The sequence below is a fragment of the Procambarus clarkii genome, chromosome 15 (assembly GCF_040958095.1).
Source record: "Procambarus clarkii isolate CNS0578487 chromosome 15, FALCON_Pclarkii_2.0, whole genome shotgun sequence".
Taxonomy (NCBI): domain Eukaryota; kingdom Metazoa; phylum Arthropoda; class Malacostraca; order Decapoda; family Cambaridae; genus Procambarus; species Procambarus clarkii.
In genome coordinates this window covers 9,191,146-9,208,966 of record NC_091164.1, presented here as the reverse complement: position 1 = coordinate 9,208,966, position 17,821 = coordinate 9,191,146, and the positions used below count along the sequence as shown (strand labels likewise).

The 17,821-nt window shown below is 38.8% G+C and overlaps 1 protein-coding gene across 4 annotated transcripts in view; it reads left to right on the top strand.

The window, feature by feature from the left end:
- LOC123751167 (substance-K receptor) overlaps positions 1-15,203 on the top strand; it is a 118,887-nt gene extending 103,684 nt beyond the window's left edge. For 2 of the 4 annotated variants that reach the window (XM_069324949.1, XM_069324948.1), the window contains 7 exons: positions 27-218; positions 1,542-1,642; positions 2,750-2,840; positions 4,766-4,872; positions 7,747-7,794; positions 11,571-11,669; positions 12,336-15,203. In XM_069324949.1, coding sequence (XP_069181050.1) covers positions 27-218; positions 1,542-1,642; positions 2,750-2,840; positions 4,766-4,872; positions 7,747-7,794; positions 11,571-11,669; positions 12,336-12,525 — 828 coding nt within the window. In that variant the 3' untranslated portion in view covers positions 12,526-15,203. The remainder of the gene's footprint in view (positions 1-26; positions 219-1,541; positions 1,643-2,749; positions 2,841-4,765; positions 4,873-7,746; positions 7,795-11,570; positions 11,670-12,335) is intronic. The other 2 variants (XM_069324950.1, XM_069324951.1) reach the window with 2 other exon arrangements.
- The last annotated feature ends 2,618 nt before the right edge of the window (positions 15,204-17,821 follow it).

Below are 17,821 nucleotides of genomic sequence, written 5' to 3'. Positions count from 1 at the left end.
CTAAACCCAAGCTGTGTTTGATACAGGAAGGCATCGACCCGACGGTGATGTGGACCTACTCCCACGTCATGGTTGGACTCCAGTTCTTCGTCCCACTAGGCATAATATCCTTCGCCTACATCAGAATGGGGTGGGAACTTTGGGGTTCAAGGACTCCAGGAAATGCTGAGGACGCAAGGGACGCCATTGTTCTTAGGAACAAGAAAAAGGTTAGTAGAGTAAGTACTCGAACTCTGGAATTCTTAATCGGAGCTTGAGATTGGTAGAAGTGATTCGATAGATAGTGGACGGATTACACAGGAGAGGGAGATAGGGAGGGAGGGAGTAAGAGATTAAGGGAGAAAGGGAGAAAGTCAAGGGAGGAGAGATGGGATATTATGGTTCATAAATTATGTTACCAGTTGAACCTAATAATGTAACTTGGACAAAGATAAATTAAATAAATTCATAGCTTTAAACTTAATGTAAAAAATATCGATCTGGAAACATGTAAATGCATATCAGAAAAAAAAACTTTTTGGGGACTTGTTATTTAATTAATACTAATACTTCAAATATTACAAGTGCTTATTAACAACAGTAACCAACTTTACCATTTTACGTATACACTCAAATTATATATAGTGACCTTGATTGAGATGCACAAATATACGATTTTAAAGTATCAAACGTGAAAATTGTAATACCATATTTATAAGAATGAATAGTTTCAATATATTTTGAAAACAACCTATTGATTAGTATTCACATACTCTAACCTCAAACGATGACTAAGAATTTGACGATTGGTCTCAAAAACATGAATGAGCGAATGCATGAGTGAATGCGTAAATGATGTACGGTATCATTCTTAAGAATTTACGGAATAGTACTTAGCGCTTTCAATGAAATGACAATTCAATTATTTTGTTGTATAATATTATGTCTCTTAGATCTAGCTGTAAAATAAAGCGTCTTTGTATCAATCAAAGGCTGGAAGCCAGACGCTCGGGGCTAGCCTCATTAAGCTTTGCTGGATTAATGGTGAATGGTATCAAAAGGAGTCGAGGTTAGCCCCTATGCCCAAGTAAAAGGGGGTAAAGGGGGGTTGCTTCCCTTCACACGTCCTTTGTAGTCAGTGAATGTGAAATGTTCTGCCCAGAATACGCAGACATTAGCATTTGTTTCAATAATAATTATTAATAAAGAGTATATTAACAAATCCTGTTGTCTGATTTCTGCAAAACTTAGTGATGTGTATCCCTCTGTAATCATGTAGCGAATATTTATATAAAACTACACATATGACAATCTACACATACCTGGAACTATATACACATATTCATCAACCCAAAAATACATATCCAACTTACCCATACACACTAACTATACACCAAACCTCACCCCACAAACCCATCCCCCCACCCACACACAACAAATCGCACCCCCCAAACCCCTCCCTCTACGCCCAATCACCCAACTCATCCCCCCCACCCCTACTCATCCTCACCCTTATTCAGTCACTGTCACTCGCCCAACCACTTCCTCATCTCCAACGGCAGGTAATCAAGATGTTGTTCATCGTAGTGGCCCTCTTCGCCTTCTGCTGGGCGCCTCTCCAGACGTACCACGTCCTTCAGGAGATCTATCCCTCAATCAACACGTATGTGTCATGTGTCTTGTGGTTTAATGTCTCAAAATTACTATACTGATTCCTTTTGTCTTGTAGTTTAATGTCTCAAAATTACTATACTGATTCCTTTTAAGTGTCCACTTCAACTTCAATGTTAAAATTATGAAATCAGATGTTTTAGGTTTTAATTTGTAAAGTGTAAATTTTTATCAACTTTGAAATAATGATTTATGTTATTTTTTTAATTTTCATTGCTATGTATTTTCAATGTTTAATGTTATCTTTGGTGTTCTGCTATACGTTTTGGGTTCATCAATTGGAATACTGTGAATTCAGCCATCTATTCTTTTTTCATATATTTGTGCATAGGATATTGTTTGTTATAATAACAAGAATTCTCTGTCTCTCTGTCACTCTGTCTCTTTGTCTCTCTGTATCTCTGTCTCTCTGTCTCTCTCTGTCTCTCCCCCCCCCCTCTCTCTCTCTCTCTCTCTCTCTCTCTCTCTCTCTCTCTCTCTCTCTCTCTGTCTCTCTCTCTCTCTCTGTCTCTCTCTCTCTCTCTCTCTCTCTCTCTCTCTCTCTCTCTCTCTCTCTCTCTCTCTCTCTCTCTCTCTCTCTCTCTCTCTCACTCTCGTTATCTATCTCCTTATTTCTCTATGTCTGTGCCTGTCTCTCTGTCTACTTCTTTCAAACTCTGTAGTAATCAATCAAGATCTGTCTCTCACATTTCCTTATACTTACGTTATTTCCTTACCCTCTCTCACTCCTCCATCCTAATTATCCTCTCTTCCTTTACTTTCACCCACCTTCTGCCTCACCCCATCACTCTCTCAGATTATTTGCGTACAACTATCGATGACGAAAAAGTCTATAATTTCCACATTCGACATATTAGAACATTTTTACCTTATCTTGTACTGACAGAGAAAAATTCTCTTGCGTGCTTATTCTGGAGATATAATGCTCTTTCGCGGAATATAAGTCACCTTAATGAGGCAAATCGGTAATTTGTTTATAAAATTGTCGATTACTGAAATGTGACGACCATATATAGCCTCGTATACTATGGCATATAGCGACCATTTTGACCGATGCTTGAAATATGGTTATAATAACTTATCCTCTATTTTGTTTCAGCTACCGGTTCATCAACATCATTTGGTTCTGTTGTCACTGGCTAGCGATGAGCAACAGCTGCTGCAACCCTTTCATCTACGCCATCTATAACGTGGGTGTGGGAGTGGATCTCAGTTGATGCAATCTATATTTGTTGGTGTGTGCGTTTGTCTGGCTCAAATTCAGATTCCAATGAAGGGTTGTCTATCATATTTTCCAAAACTGTAGAGACTGCATATATATACACACACGATGTCCCTGGGGATGTTATGTACCGTTATCTTGAGGTTATCTTGAGATGATTTCGGGGCTTTTTAGTGTCCCCGCGGCCCGGTCCTCGACCAGGCCTCCACCCCCAGGAAGCAGCCCGTGACAGCTGACTAACACCAAGGTACCTTTTTTACTGCTAGGTAACAGGGGCATAGGGTGAAAGAAACTCTGCCTATTGTTTCTCGCCGGCGCCTGGGATCGAACCCAGGACCACAGGATCACAAGTCCAGTGTGCTGTCCGCTCGGCTGACCGGCTCCCTAGGAGACACTCAAACCCAGACCTAACCCCACTCCACCTCCTGAAGGGTCTTGAAAGAACTCAAAGCCCCAGAGATCTTGAAAGTACTCACGGACTCTAGCTCTCCAACAGGATCTCGTAGAATGCAGTCAGGCGGGGACTTAAGCGGGCTAGGTAACAACAGGGTAAAAAATATCGTTGCAATATTCACTTGGGAGTTGCACAGTTGGGAATTTCACGTATAGAGAAGATGATTTCCAAGTCATGAGACGCACACCTGATCTCGAATGTAAATGTACCCCCTTCTCACACACACAAACACACACACATATGGACACGCACACTCAATACAAAACCAGATTTAAATAGATTGAGGGAAATTAGAAAATCAGGTGAGTTACTGGGTTGTTAAGAAGTCACTTCTGCATTAGTTAGCAAGATCAGTTATGAGAACAACCAGTACGAGTATTGACCCATTACAGAAGGAAACAAGCGACTCAAAACTGTAGTCAAGGTCAACTGTAGTCAACTTGGCCCTGACAATTCCTGTAACTTAGGAAACAGAAGAGAGTACACACACACAAAACTATAACCTTTACTTCACTTAATGCTGCGTTTTAAACAATATAGCAACAAGTCATATATGATGTTGCTTCACTATTTAGAATTTTAAATGAAGCCTTTATTTGGCTCTCAAAATAAATGTAAATGTTAAAATGATTTACGTGACAAATGTGAATGCTGTGCAAATAGGAATCTGTTATTAAAATGTAAACAAGTGATTAAATTCAAGCTATGCATGAACTTCTTCACTGTGACTCTGCATAATTTTCAACCTTGTGAATAGATACAAAATAATATATTTTCGACAAATGAAATTATGGTTTGAACATGTACTTGTACAAACAACCGTTAACCGTATATTTAAGCAAAATATTAGAAACATGGCATTTTTTACCCAATCAAGACTTGCTTAGTGAAATATGGATGGAACCTCCCGTAGACGTTATACAAAAATTTGTTTTTTTTCTCTCTATTCTTTAAATATTTGAAATAATTCGTTTACAGTTTATATTAGCATTGGAGATAATAATGTTAATTATATCGACGCCATTTTATAATTAATCTCAAAGGATTGTGTTAATGCAGTTGATTGCATACACTCAATTTCAAGTTATTTATAAATGCATTAGATTCTATTGTCCCCAGATCAAATTTAGTAAATGGTCACTATTTGAATCTATTATTTAATATAATATTTATTAGGGGTATTCAACGTCGAATGTATGGTTGTATGTATGTGAAAAATGGTATTATTTGTTACTTAAAACATTACAGAAAAACCGTACTTTTAACTAGCAATATTTTACAAATATTCTAATATAACAAATATGTAAACAAAAGTAGTAAAAATAATCCTAAACAATTATTATTATCATTAGATTACAACCCCTAATCCCCGTTATTATGACACATTAAATAATAATATAGATAATAAACACGAGTTTTTCCATTTTTCTTTTCAACAGGAGAAATTCAAGCGCGAATTCAGACAGAAATTCAGGTGCCTATTTAAGAACGACAGTGGAGGGGAAACGAGCGAGTTCGACCGGTCCAGGTACCAAATGTCCTTCAGGTAAGTTCTCCGCTCTGGAAATGAGCAGTTTAAGGACGTTGGAAAGTCTGAAAAGACGTGGGTCTGAATAGATTATGGTCCGAAGAATTGGTGGTATGTAAAGGTTAAATGTTTGAAAAAGGTGGTTAGAGGGGTAGGGAGGAGGAGGATAGACTGGACAAAAATAGAATACAGAAAAGCTGGATAGATTCAGGGTCTGTGTGCAGACTGGGACTAGAAGTTTGAAACTCATGGCATTGTGTGTCAAGGCTAGTGGCGTGCGGGATAGCAGTCTGCGGGATAGGAGTGTGGGCTGATATTTGTAGATATTGAGGATTTGGTGGCTAGCAGGGTAAGGGTTAGAAATGGGATTCCAAGCATTGTGAAGGTTAGATACGTAAGGATTAAATCCATTAGGGGGCTTGCTGAGTGTGTGGGTTAATAGTATGGATATGTGTATACTAGCAGTGTAGAATCTAACATATAAGGTGTATATCAATGTATAATCTAACATATAAGGTGTATATCAGTTTATAATCTAACATATAAGGGGTGTAGCAGTGTGAAGATTTAGTATGTAAGGTGTATATCTATGTGTGATGATTTAGCATACTAAAGATATATCAGTGTGGCTATCTAGACGAAGGCAAACTTGGTTTCTAGATGTCTAAGCTCTAGAAATATGTGATCCTCATCACTTCACTCATCCAAACAATATATAGAAGTGAATGAAAACAAAATTCCATTTTATCTGCATATAATTGAGAATTTAATAAACGTCTCAAATATATCTAGGTCGAAGTTACAAGAAGTAATAATTCATTTTGTTGCTTCTGCAACGTGGAAATATGTAATATTAAAATATATTACAATACAGTCTGTTGGTTCATTTTTCATATTTTGAGACTGTAAATTTTCCACACATATGTTCAAATATGATAAAAGTCACATATGCCTGCATATATATATGCCGACTTGCTTGCGTATATGTACCTGCTGGATTGATATATTCACACACATCAACACATAAAATTATTTTAATATGCAATGTGTGTGTGTGTGTGTGTATATATGTGTGTACTCACCTAGTTTGTGTGTGTGTGTGTGTGTGTGTGTGTGTGTGTGTGTGTGTGTGTGTGTGTGTGTGTGTGTGTGTGTGTGCGTATGTACGCGTGTGCGTGTGTGTGTGCTCGCCAATCAGGCACCGAAAAACTTAATAAAAAAAAAAAAAAACAGCGGCCAGCCCAGTGAAACAAGCTTGGAACACGCAACTATTCGAGCTCCTCGCGGCGGCCATCAGAGCCCTTGTGTGGGAAGCGCTCTGTACCCCCGTGAGCGCCTTGCTATCTAGGGGGGCTTCCAAGATATCATGACAAATCCTCACTATAATCTAATCCCCCGCCTAACATGGGACTTCCTCGGTACCATGGACGCGTGTACCTACCATGAATTAGTTAAAATATATTCTTAAACGAATTATGAAAAATTATCAGAATATCAGTAGGAAAATTTACCGTGCATTGCTCATGTGTTTTACGCCGAAGGGGAAGTCACATACACACTGACAGCTGCTTGGGAACTCAGCTGTCTCCTGTCGCGCTATGATAATGGAAAGCGACAGCTGTTGATCTTCATTTGTATTCTGGATCACAGATGCGCGACGCTTGGGTGATTAGAGGAGCTTTCATTTGCATATTTTCAATCCAACGAATTCTGGAGGTTAAACTGGAGGAGGAGACGGTGTGGTGGTGGTGGTGGTGTGGTGTGGTAGTGGTGTGGTGGTGGTGTGGTGGTGGTGTGGTGTGGTAGTGGTGTGGTGGTGGTGTGGTGGTGGTGTGGTGGTGGTGTGGTGTGGTAGTGGTGTGGTGGTGGTGTGGTGGTGGTGTGGTGTGGTAGTGGTGTGGTGGTGGTGTGGTGGTGGTGTGGTGTGGTGTGGTGTGGTGGTGTGGTGTGGTGTGGTGTGGTGGTGTGGTGTGGTGTGGTGTGGTGGTGTGGTGTGGTGTGGTGGTGGTGTGGTGGTTGTGGTGTGATGGTGATGTGGTGATATAGTGCGATGGTGTAATGTTGGTGTGGTGGTGGTGTGATGAATTTGTGGTGTATAGTAGTAGTAGAAGTAGTAGGCATCCATCAGTCTTAGAAGACTCATGAGTTGCGCTCTGGTTGTGGGTCTGGAGTGGCCTCTCCAGGGCGCAAAGCCAGGGTAGGTTGATACGCAGAAGCTGTTACCCATGCAGCAGGTCCTCCTTCCCCCCGTATAGTGATATGGTGTTATCGTGATGTTGTAGGATGATGGTGTTGACATTTAAACAATACAAAAAGGCGAATAAACGCTAACTAAAATTACAAAAACGCAACTGAATCGTTCTGCATTAAAATCGTACAAACAGTTTAGCTAAAATAAGAGGTAATGGCTCAATAGACAGTCTAATAAATGATGAAATATACGAGAAATATAAATGTGCAAAAGTGTTAATACAGTGTTGGGTTGAATGCTACTGGAACCCATCCAAGTTTTCCATAATTTGTGAAGATTATAAGCTTTAAATGTCACATTATGTGCATCTATTATTAGTCTTATTCTTTTGACTTATTTGCATATCTTGATATTATGTTAAACACATGGAAGCTCTCGAATTGATAGGGTTTTACTTGCTCAAGTTCAATCCCCGAAGATTTGAATAAATAAATTATTATTATTATTATTATTATTATTATTATTATTATTATTATTATTATTATTATTATTATTATTGTTATTATTATTATTATATATTAATCACATGTAGAGCTGTAGTGGTAAGTCTAGGGCTTTTATAATGATATATTGATGCTGTGGTTGATGATTTATAACCTACAATGATTTGACATGATGGTGTTTGTGTGTTGGTGTGGCAGGGCGTTGGTGTCCCTGGTATATACCACCGTTCTTGGGCACCTCCACAGGTCAGTCCTCTATAATGTCTATAATGATTGCCCCCCTTGCACTAACATCTGTTTATCTTCGGGGCTTAATGGGCGTATATGCAAAATTTATTTGTGTATATGTTTGTTGCTTGTGTGTACGCTTACAAATACACACACATACATTCCGATATTAAAGCAAAAATGCATAAACACACGAAAATCCACCTATCTGCAAACACAGGTTGTTGAGAACCAGGGGCCAGATTCACGAAGCATTTACGCAAAAACTTACGAACCTGTACATCTTTCCTCAGTCTTTGGCGGCTTTGTTTACAATTATTAAAGAGTTATGAGCTCGGAAGCACCAGGAGGCTGTTTATAACAATAACAACAGGTGATTGGGAAGTTTTCATGCTTGTAAACTGTTTAATAAATGTAAACAAAGCCGTCAAAGATTGAGGAAAGATGTACAGGTTCGTAAGTTTCCTGCGTAAGTCCTTCGTGAATCTGGCCCCGGATAACCACAGGGTGGTAAGTACATCTTGGAAATACCATCTAGGTGATCAGAAACAGGTGAGTACTGATTGGTCAGTGGGCAAGTAAAAACACACAGGAAGCTGCTAGCTTATTTTCTTCACTCAACTAATCTTATTAAAGTTACCAACTAAACTTAACAACTAGCAATCTAAGAAAAGCCTATTGTTAGCAAAACTAAAGAAATATCTTATTGCAGTTTCTTAGTAATTTATCAGTCAAAACGCTGAATCTAACAATCTAAACACCAAATTTTAACAATCTAAGCGCAATATTTAACAACAGTCTAAACGGAGAATTTAACACACTAAACACCGAATTTAACAGTATAACAATGAATGTAACAATTAAGGTGGGTATTTAATAAATTTACTCCTTTTAGGCTTGTTTCAAGGTCATATCAAGGTCGAACTACTGACCCTCTCAAAGATGCAACCCCAAAACTATTGCCTAACACCCAATTACCTTCAAGGTGAACAGACTCATTAGGTAAGAGGAAATTTGCCCAATCATTTCTGTCTCACCTGGACAAATTTCCTCCTCCAAAGTAAATTCACAAAACGCTTCAAGAGTCCCAAGGAAAATAGCTAAGACACATCTCTCTCTCTCTCTCTCTCTCTGTACTCCTTAATTTATATAGAACACAAAGTTTTCTATATAAAAAATTGTTACATTTTGATTCATTGGTTTGTTTTGGCTTAAATCTGCTCATATGTGACTTCTTCAGTGACAAGATATATTGTATACATTCTAATATTTATTGTGGATAATTCTCAAGGCCAAAAGTATGTTTATCGATTAGAATTAAACAAGATCCAGTTTCTCCCCCCATTTGTGTACTTTTCATGAGAGCTGGTAGCTTCACCCCCCTATTACATGTATCCCACAGACAGCTGGAAGCTGTTCCTCCTATTACATGTATCCCACAGACAGCTGGAAGCTGTTCCTCCTATTACATGTATCCCACAGACAGCTGGAAGCTGTTCCTCCTATTACATGTATCCCACAGCCAGCTGGAAGCTGTTCCTCCTATTACATGTATCCCACAGACAGCTGGAAGCTGTTCCTCCTATTACATGTATCCCACAGACAGATGGAAGCTGTTCCTCCTATTACATGTATCCCACAGCCAGCTGGAAGCTGTTCCTCCTATTACATGTATCCCACAGACAGCTGGAAGCTGTTCCTCCTATTACATGTATCCCACAGACAGCTGGAAGCTGTTCCTCCTATTACATCTATCACACAGACAGCTGGAAGCTGTTCCTCCTATTACATGTATCCCACAGACAGCTGGAAGCTGTTCCTCCTATTACATGTATCCCACAGACAGCTGGAAGCTGTTCCTCCTATTACATATATCAAACAGACAGCTGGAAGCTGTTCCTCCTATTACATGTATCCCACAGCCAGCTGGAAGCTGTTCCTCCTATTACATGTATCCCACAGCCAGCTGGAAGCTGTTCCTCCTATTACATGTATCACACATAGGCCTGGAAGTTGTGGCCTATTACTGACGCCAAGTAATAGCCAAGTCCATCCTTGGCCAAGTCCAACGGGACTGTGGCCAAGGATGAATTATGGCTGTAAGCCACTGTGAGCTTCCAGGTGGCGAGAGACAGGTTGTCGACCTGTTGAGTGGATCACGCTAGTGCAGAGTGTAGTGGAGGTTGTTCCCTGTATTGTAGGTTGTCCCCTGTAATGGAGGTTGTTCCCCTGTAATGGAGGTTGTCCCTTGTAATGGAGGTTGTCCCTTGTAGTGGAGGTTGTCCCCTGTAGTGGAGGTTGTCCCCTGTAGTGGAGGTTGTCCCCTGTAGTGGAGGTTGTCCCCTGTAGTGGAGGTTGTCCGCTGTAGTGGAGGTTGTCCCCTGTAGTGGAGGTTGTCCGCTGTAGTGGAGGTTGTCCCCTGTAGTGGAGGTTGTCCGCTGTAGTGGAGGTTGTCCCCTGTAGTGGAGGTTGTCCCCTGTAGTGGAGGTTGTCCCCTGTAGTGGAGGTTGTCCCCTGTAGTGGAGGTTGTCCGCTGTAGTGGAGGTTGTCCCCTGTAGTGGAGGTTGTCCCCTGTAGTGGAGGTTGTCCCCTGTAGTGGAGGTTGTCCGCTGTAGTGGAGGTTGTCCCCTGTAGTGGAGGTTGTCCCCTGTAGTGGAGGTTGTCCCCTGTAGTGGAAGTTGTTCCCTGTAGTGGAGGTTGTCCCATGTTGGGAAGTGTATTTCCTGTAGTCGAAGGTGCAGCTGCAACTGTGGGAGTTAGCAACTTAGGAGTGTTTGTATTCTACTACTTGTATTTGCAGACTCGAGCTATTAGCTCTTGGTCCCAGCCTCTATTAGGTATACTACATATATTTCACTATAACACACACGCACACACATCCCCAGGAAGCAGCCCGTAGCAGCTGTTTACCTCACAGGTACCTATTTTACTGTAGGTGAATAGGGGCATCAGGGTGAGAGAAACTCTGCACATTTGTTTCTGCATCAATCGGGAATCAAACCCGGACCCCTATGTAATACGACCAGAGAGCGTTGTCCACTCAGCCGCGATGTCCCAAGGTGTGTGTGTGTGTGTGTGTGTGTGTGTGTGTGTGTGTGTGTGTGTGTGTGTGTGTGTGTGTGTGTGTGTGTGTGTGTGTGTGTGTGTATCTTCGCGCTTAATCTTGGTCTTGGTCCTAGACCAAAATAGTCTTCGAAACCAAAATTTTGGACCTAATTCAACTTTTTTTCAGAAGGTCCGTACACCCAACTGGTCTCAGTAAGTTATCAAAACTTTAGAGGGCATAAACTTAAATGATCAAATTATATAGATAATCTGATTGAATAAGCAATAATTGTTTTCAAAACTGGTATCTGTCAAAACCCTCTCGATGGTATCTATCACAACAGACCTGAGAGAATAACGAAAAGACTCTTTCATAGAGATAAACAATGTAATTCCCGTGTTTAATAATTAAATATTAAACAAATTCCAAAAAAAGAGAATACCCACCGAATTATTTAATTCGCAAAAATTTACTAGCTGGAAATCAGTTTAATAACAAACGTCTAACGTTTGCTTGTGTGTCCTCATACCTATATCACTTTTTTTACTATAATTGACGAATTCGTAAACAAAATTATGCGGAATTATCAAACAATTAAAGTCCCGAAAAACGTGAATTGACGTTTTCTCTACACCAGAGTTGATAGGTTTCGACTGCTTATATTCAAACGTTTCAAGTTGAGTAAAGCAATTTCATGGTTCGTGTCTCTCTATCTTTCTCTCTCTCGTTTTTCTCCTTCTCTCTACAGGTATCCGATGGATCGCCAGGTGTCTACGGCCTCAGACCAACGGATATCGCGAACGGACGCCACTGTGCTGAACGGATCCTTGCGTTCCTTCTCTAACAAGTTCGTGTTTCTTCAGGATTTTCCATAACATTACTGCTCACTGTCCAAAAGTTACTTAGTGAGAAAGCCTGCCCCTCCAAAAGTTATTTAGTGACAAAGCCTGCCCCTCCAAAAGTTACTTAGTGAGAAAGCCTGCCCCTCCAAAAGTTATTTAGTGACAAAGCCTGCCCCTCCAAAAGTTACTTAGTTACAAAGCCTGCTCCTCCAAAAGTTACTTAGTGACAAAGCCTGCTCCTCCAAAAGTTACTTAGTGACAAAGCCTGCTCCTCCAAAAGTTACTTAGTGACAAAGCCTGCTCCTCCAAAAGTTACTTAGTGACAAAGCCTGCTCATCTAAAAGTTACGTAGTAACAAAGCCTGCTCCTCCAAAAGTTACTTAGTAACAAAGCCTGCTCCACCAAAAGTTACTTAGTGACAAAGCCTGCCCCTCCAAAAGTTACGTAGTAACAAAGCCTGCTCCTCCAAAAGTTACCTGGCAACCACATATCCCTCACATGTTACAGATCCTCCGTAACATCAGCACAAATATCACAGCTTACTCTTTCAAGGTCACCTTAACCAAAAATATGCTTCGCTCGGTACCTTTTGTGTTAGTATTAATGCTACCCCTCTCTTGGCGGCCTCTTGGCTCCTGTAGGTACAAATATTCCTCCTTGTTTGTCTTCAGATCGTCGCTCACCACCACGGGACATGTCTTACTGGCGTCTGGTGGACGCAGTGTGAACGGGGAGTCCCACGGCGATGTCCCATCCGGTGCCCAACACCAGGAGGTTCACGTCTGCGTCCCTCTCAAATCACACGCTCACCTGCACCCCTCCGCGTATCGCTCCAGATTTGACGGAGACACGAGGATATAGAAGAAACTATAGAGGGGTGAGAGCAGAGGGTTATAGATACAGTTCCTCCATGCTGGGTCGTTAGTAGAGGGCTACATGTGATAGGCTCGTTACCAGGTCCCCATGGTAGGCTTCATCTGCCGATCCAAAGGCCTCATATAACTTCCAATGATGTGTCCGGTAGATCATCCTAGTGGCCCTTCTACAAGGTGGTCCCCTCTCACCAGGGGTAGACTCACAGAATAAAAAAGAGCTCTGAAACGCATATCTTGGTAGAGGATCAATCCCATTACAGGTTCATGTGTTCCAAAATAGGTAAAAAAAGCAGCTTGAAGTTGTAAAAGATTTTTGAAATGCTATAGGTTCCAATTTTATCTCCCATTTAGGTTCCAAAGTTATAATAGACACAGGGATGCAGGTATGTTGGAAATGAAGTCTCATATTAAGGTTCTTTGTTAAAATTTCCTCTTCGTGTTGGGTCATAGAGATACAGCGTTTTACATATGTGAAATGTATGGTTGGAAAGTTTTTTGAGTGATTCACTCACACACCCTCCACCCCCCAAAAAACAAAAAAAATAGTGAAGTCTTGTCAGGGGGAAAGTGGAAAATGTTTGATAATGAGTGATCGAGTGAGGGTGAGAGAAGGGAAGTGTTGAAGGCCCTCATAATTCTCGATAGTGTACATAAAGTTATGAGGCGTATACAGGTTGTGAGAGCAGAAGGGGGAGTGTGTGTGTGTGTGTGTGTGTGTGTGTGTGTGTGTGTGTGTGTGTGTGTGTGTGTGTGTGTGTGTGTGTGTGTGTGTGTGTGTGTGTGTGTGTGTGTGTGTGTGTGTGTGTGTGTGTGTGTGTGTGTGTGTGTGTGTGTGTGTGTGTGTGTGTGTGTGTGTTGTTCCCGAAACATAACTTCTGTACATAATTATTCCTTGTTGCTGTTCCTTTGTATCTTCAACTTTCACAACTCACGACAAATCATTTTCTGATACTGAATTAAGGTTGCATAAATAATATAGCTCATTTTCTTCCAATTACAGACATTTATATATATATCTTCACTCTGAATATAGACGAAAATCGAGGCTAGAATACAAAACTATTATTATGTGATTTCTGACTCATAAGTGTTCAGGTAATAGCTGACACATACATTTACTTATAACTACTTACATGTGATTGCGATAATATATGTACTTTCATGTATGTATTGAGGGAGGATACATACTACTACTTTCAGTATTCGTGATTCACATAATTTGTTCTTCATCGCTACTTACAAAATGTGACGTAGAATGAACATGAGATGTAGAATACAAAACAAGATGTAGCATATAAAATGAGATTCAGAATGTTCAATTACTTTCTTTTTTTCTAATCAAATTTCGACTGTTTTTTCCTCTAGAGCTTTTGTCTTGGCGAGCAGCTCAGTTGATGCTTTACTGAAAGGAGATGTTTTAAGTTAATTTGTACATATATTCTGGGGAATTTTAACGTAACGATCGAAATGCTGTACGGAAACATAATTGTGTTAAATGCTTTATAGGATTTCATGCATGAATTTTATTGTTTTGAGAATGATTCTGATGATTTGTTGGAGTTAGGATTATTTAATGTATGATTCTGTCTGTTTTACGTGAAAATATAATGATCATGGGATGATTCTGAAAGCATTTTTGTATGATAAACTTCATGTATTTAAAGGCTCAAATGATCTCATTTGTGGTGAGCAATAACCTTATGTACTTATGTGTGTTCCTCTATGCTGTTATGTAGTGAATCTGTTCCATCACTGTTCGTTCCAGTTGGCCTGGAAAATGGCCTGGAACATAATTTTTGTGATATTGTAACGTCGAGAAGGAGGAAATAATTCCTCTGCTAATATTATATTGTGCCACATAGAAAAAGAGGTTTTTTAACCAGGACAAAAAAAACAAAGTTTTTTTTAACCAGGACAAAAAAAACAAAGTTTTTTTTAACCAGGACAAAAAACCAAAGTTTTTTTTAACCAGGACAAAAAACCAAAGTTTTTTTTAACCAGGACAAAAAAACCAAAGTTTTTTTTAACCAGGACAAAATTAAAAATATTGTGGTACTTAACTTCGTGAAACAAATATCTTCAGTGACTCTAAACTTAGTGTAATAGACATTTTCATTGACTGGATTCAGTGAACCAGCTAGACTCATTAACTTTAAATTCAGTGAACCATTAAAACTTTCGAAACTCTGAACTCAATGCAGGCGATGAGTCACAATAACGTGGCTGAAATATGTTGACCAGACCACGCACTAGAAGTTGAAGGGACGACGACGTTTCGGTCCGTCCTGGACCATACTCAAGTCGATTGTGAGAATGGTCCAGGACGGAACGAAACGTCGTCGTCCCTTCAACTTCTAGTGTGTGGTCTGGTCATCAATCTGAACTCAATGTTGTACCAATCTTCTATGGTTCTAAACTCAGTGTTCAATTCTCGTTCGATAAGTTTAAGCTCAGTGTACCAGTTACATTTAGGAGTTCTAAATTCATTGTGCTACTGAACAGCAGTGGTTGTTATCTCAGTGTACCAATCATTTTCAGCGAAGAAAAATAAGTAGTGGAGTTCAAAATGACAACTGCATTTGGTAATGAGTTGTTCAGCTATTTCTTATTTTCGTGTGATCTTAAAGTATTATTTTTGCATAAATAATTTAGTATACATATATATATATATATATATATATATATATATATATATATATATATATATATATATATATATATATATTTTATTACAGATATATATATATATATATACAGATGTATATATACATATATATATATATATATATATATATATATATATATATATATATATATATATATATATATATATATATATGTCAACCTCATTACACATGTTATAAAACCTAACATAAATTTAATATTCTCTGGCAGTCCTTCAAGCTTGTTGTGTGCGAGAATGATGTAAAGAATAGCTCAATAATTTTATGTTGGACGGCGCTGTCATAACTATTTGTGTCATTCTAATACTGTGTACGTGGGTGTGCTCGCCCGAGTATGTGTATTTGAATACTTATGTGGGAATCATTCTACCTTTCTCGTCAATGACTGGAGTGAGTGTGTGTGTGGTACCTTAGTGGTGCTCAGAGGTACCGAGTATCATTCACAGACGGAGGAATTTTTGCATATATATATCAGTGTTACTGTATTTCCTAATTAAGTGGTGTTACCTGTTAAGCGAAGCACCAAGATATATATATATATATATATATATATATATATATATATATATATATATATATATATATATATATATATATATATATATATATATATATATATATATATACCATTTTTCATCTTCATGTGCAGTGATTCATGTGTCATGTACCCGTTAACTGCCACAAGTCAATCTCCAATCATCCGCGATGTTTCCTGTAAAGAGAATTATTCCACTTTTTTCTGGCATAATGTTTAACAAATACCATAGAAAAGACATAATAAGTATGTGAGGTGGTGAAGGGCCTCGTTAACCCCTACGTTATAAAATCTGTATAGGTCGCTGGAGTGCCTCTGTGTCGCTGGTGATTGTATTCAAACTAATATTATATATATATAACGTTTCTGGAGTTCTGAATTTGATTTCATCCTTTGAGGGGGTTTGGGAATGTGAGATTTTTATGTATATATGTATACTCAGGCCTAGCTTGTGTATCCAGTGGCCGACCCCACTGACTCATGTATAAATTTTGACCTTCTGAGTATTCAAAACTGTTATACATAACTAAACTAATATTATTATATATTAGAATTTTATGTATAGTTAGGAGTAGGTTAGGTTAGGTGTTTAGGTTCTCTTGGATATTATCTGCTTTTCAACCCGTCCTCGACTCAAGTTCATTCCATCCAGCGGTCGACCCCACAGATGCATTCATGAATTTTAACATGCTGTTCATTCAAAACAGTAATTTTCTCATATATAAATTTATATTATAATACATTAGTATAGAGTGCATATATAGGCATAGGTTAGGTTGGGTGTCTAGGTTCTGTTGGCGATTATTTGTATTTGTAGTACGTGGGTGAAGCATTTACATCGTTGTGATTCGAACAAAATTCATCAGTGAAGCACTTGTTCCGGAAGTGTTCGAACGTCAACAGTTGTGAGTCATGTGTAAACCGTTTTTCATTCATAAACAGGGGGTTTGGCGGGTGCATGGAATCACCTTTGGGTCCTTAGAGGACGGACTGGGTGTAGACACGACTTACAACTGATTTCATTAGCACTTTTCTCGAACAGTTCACGACTTGTGTTCGAATCTCACCTCTCGAAATGCTTCAGTCCCGTACTACAAATATCAGTAATTACCAACAGAGCATAACCACATAACCTAAGCTACGCCTAACTATACAACACATTTTAGTACACAACAATGTTAATTTATATTAGAAGAAATACCAATTTTTGAAAATACAGGACGATACAATTTAGGAATAAATCTTTAAGGCCGGCCGGCTGTTTGGACGAGCCTAGTCGGAGAACAGGTTGTGCACTGTGTTAAGAATTACTTATTCATAAATTGCCAGCTTGATTAGCGGGTATTTGCGATTGTTTATACAACCTGACTTCATTAACAATGGCCAAATTGTTATTATAAAACACATCCAATGCAGTTTTCTTTTAGTTTATAAATTTTTGTGCTGTTATCTAGTGAAACATTTTTCTCCTTTCCAATAACAAAAGAATTATATTAACAAATTCCAATACCTCCCCCCCCCCTTTGCAACCTCAATATATTTTCAACAATTCCAAATAGAAGAGATTAAACTTCTTATTTTTAGTATTTATTTCTCGCCTCACTTCATTTTCTATGATTAGGGACTTGTTTCTCTGGATAACTTTACTGATTAAAAGACTCTCCTAATAAGAAAGTTATTTACGCCATATTTACCGACCCTCACTGTAATTTGCTTTACAAACTTGGCACAATCTTTACTTTAAGATTGTAAAAGACTTTAACAATCTTTACTTTATGATCGTTTACTTCTACAATCCTTCTGATCATCTGGCGTCTTCCATTATTTGCGTTTAATTAAAAATCTTTGTTCACACAGTTAATATTTTATTAATACCGATAATGATATGAAACATTGATTCATATTTAGTAAAAAATACAAATAATAAGCTCATGGAATATATCAGTTTTTAGAGTCAAGCTTCCGATGAACTAATGAATTATATATTTTCTTCAGTTGATATAAAATAACATGTTTCGGAGTCACTGCTCCTACAGTGCTAATGAAAAAAAAACTAATACAAC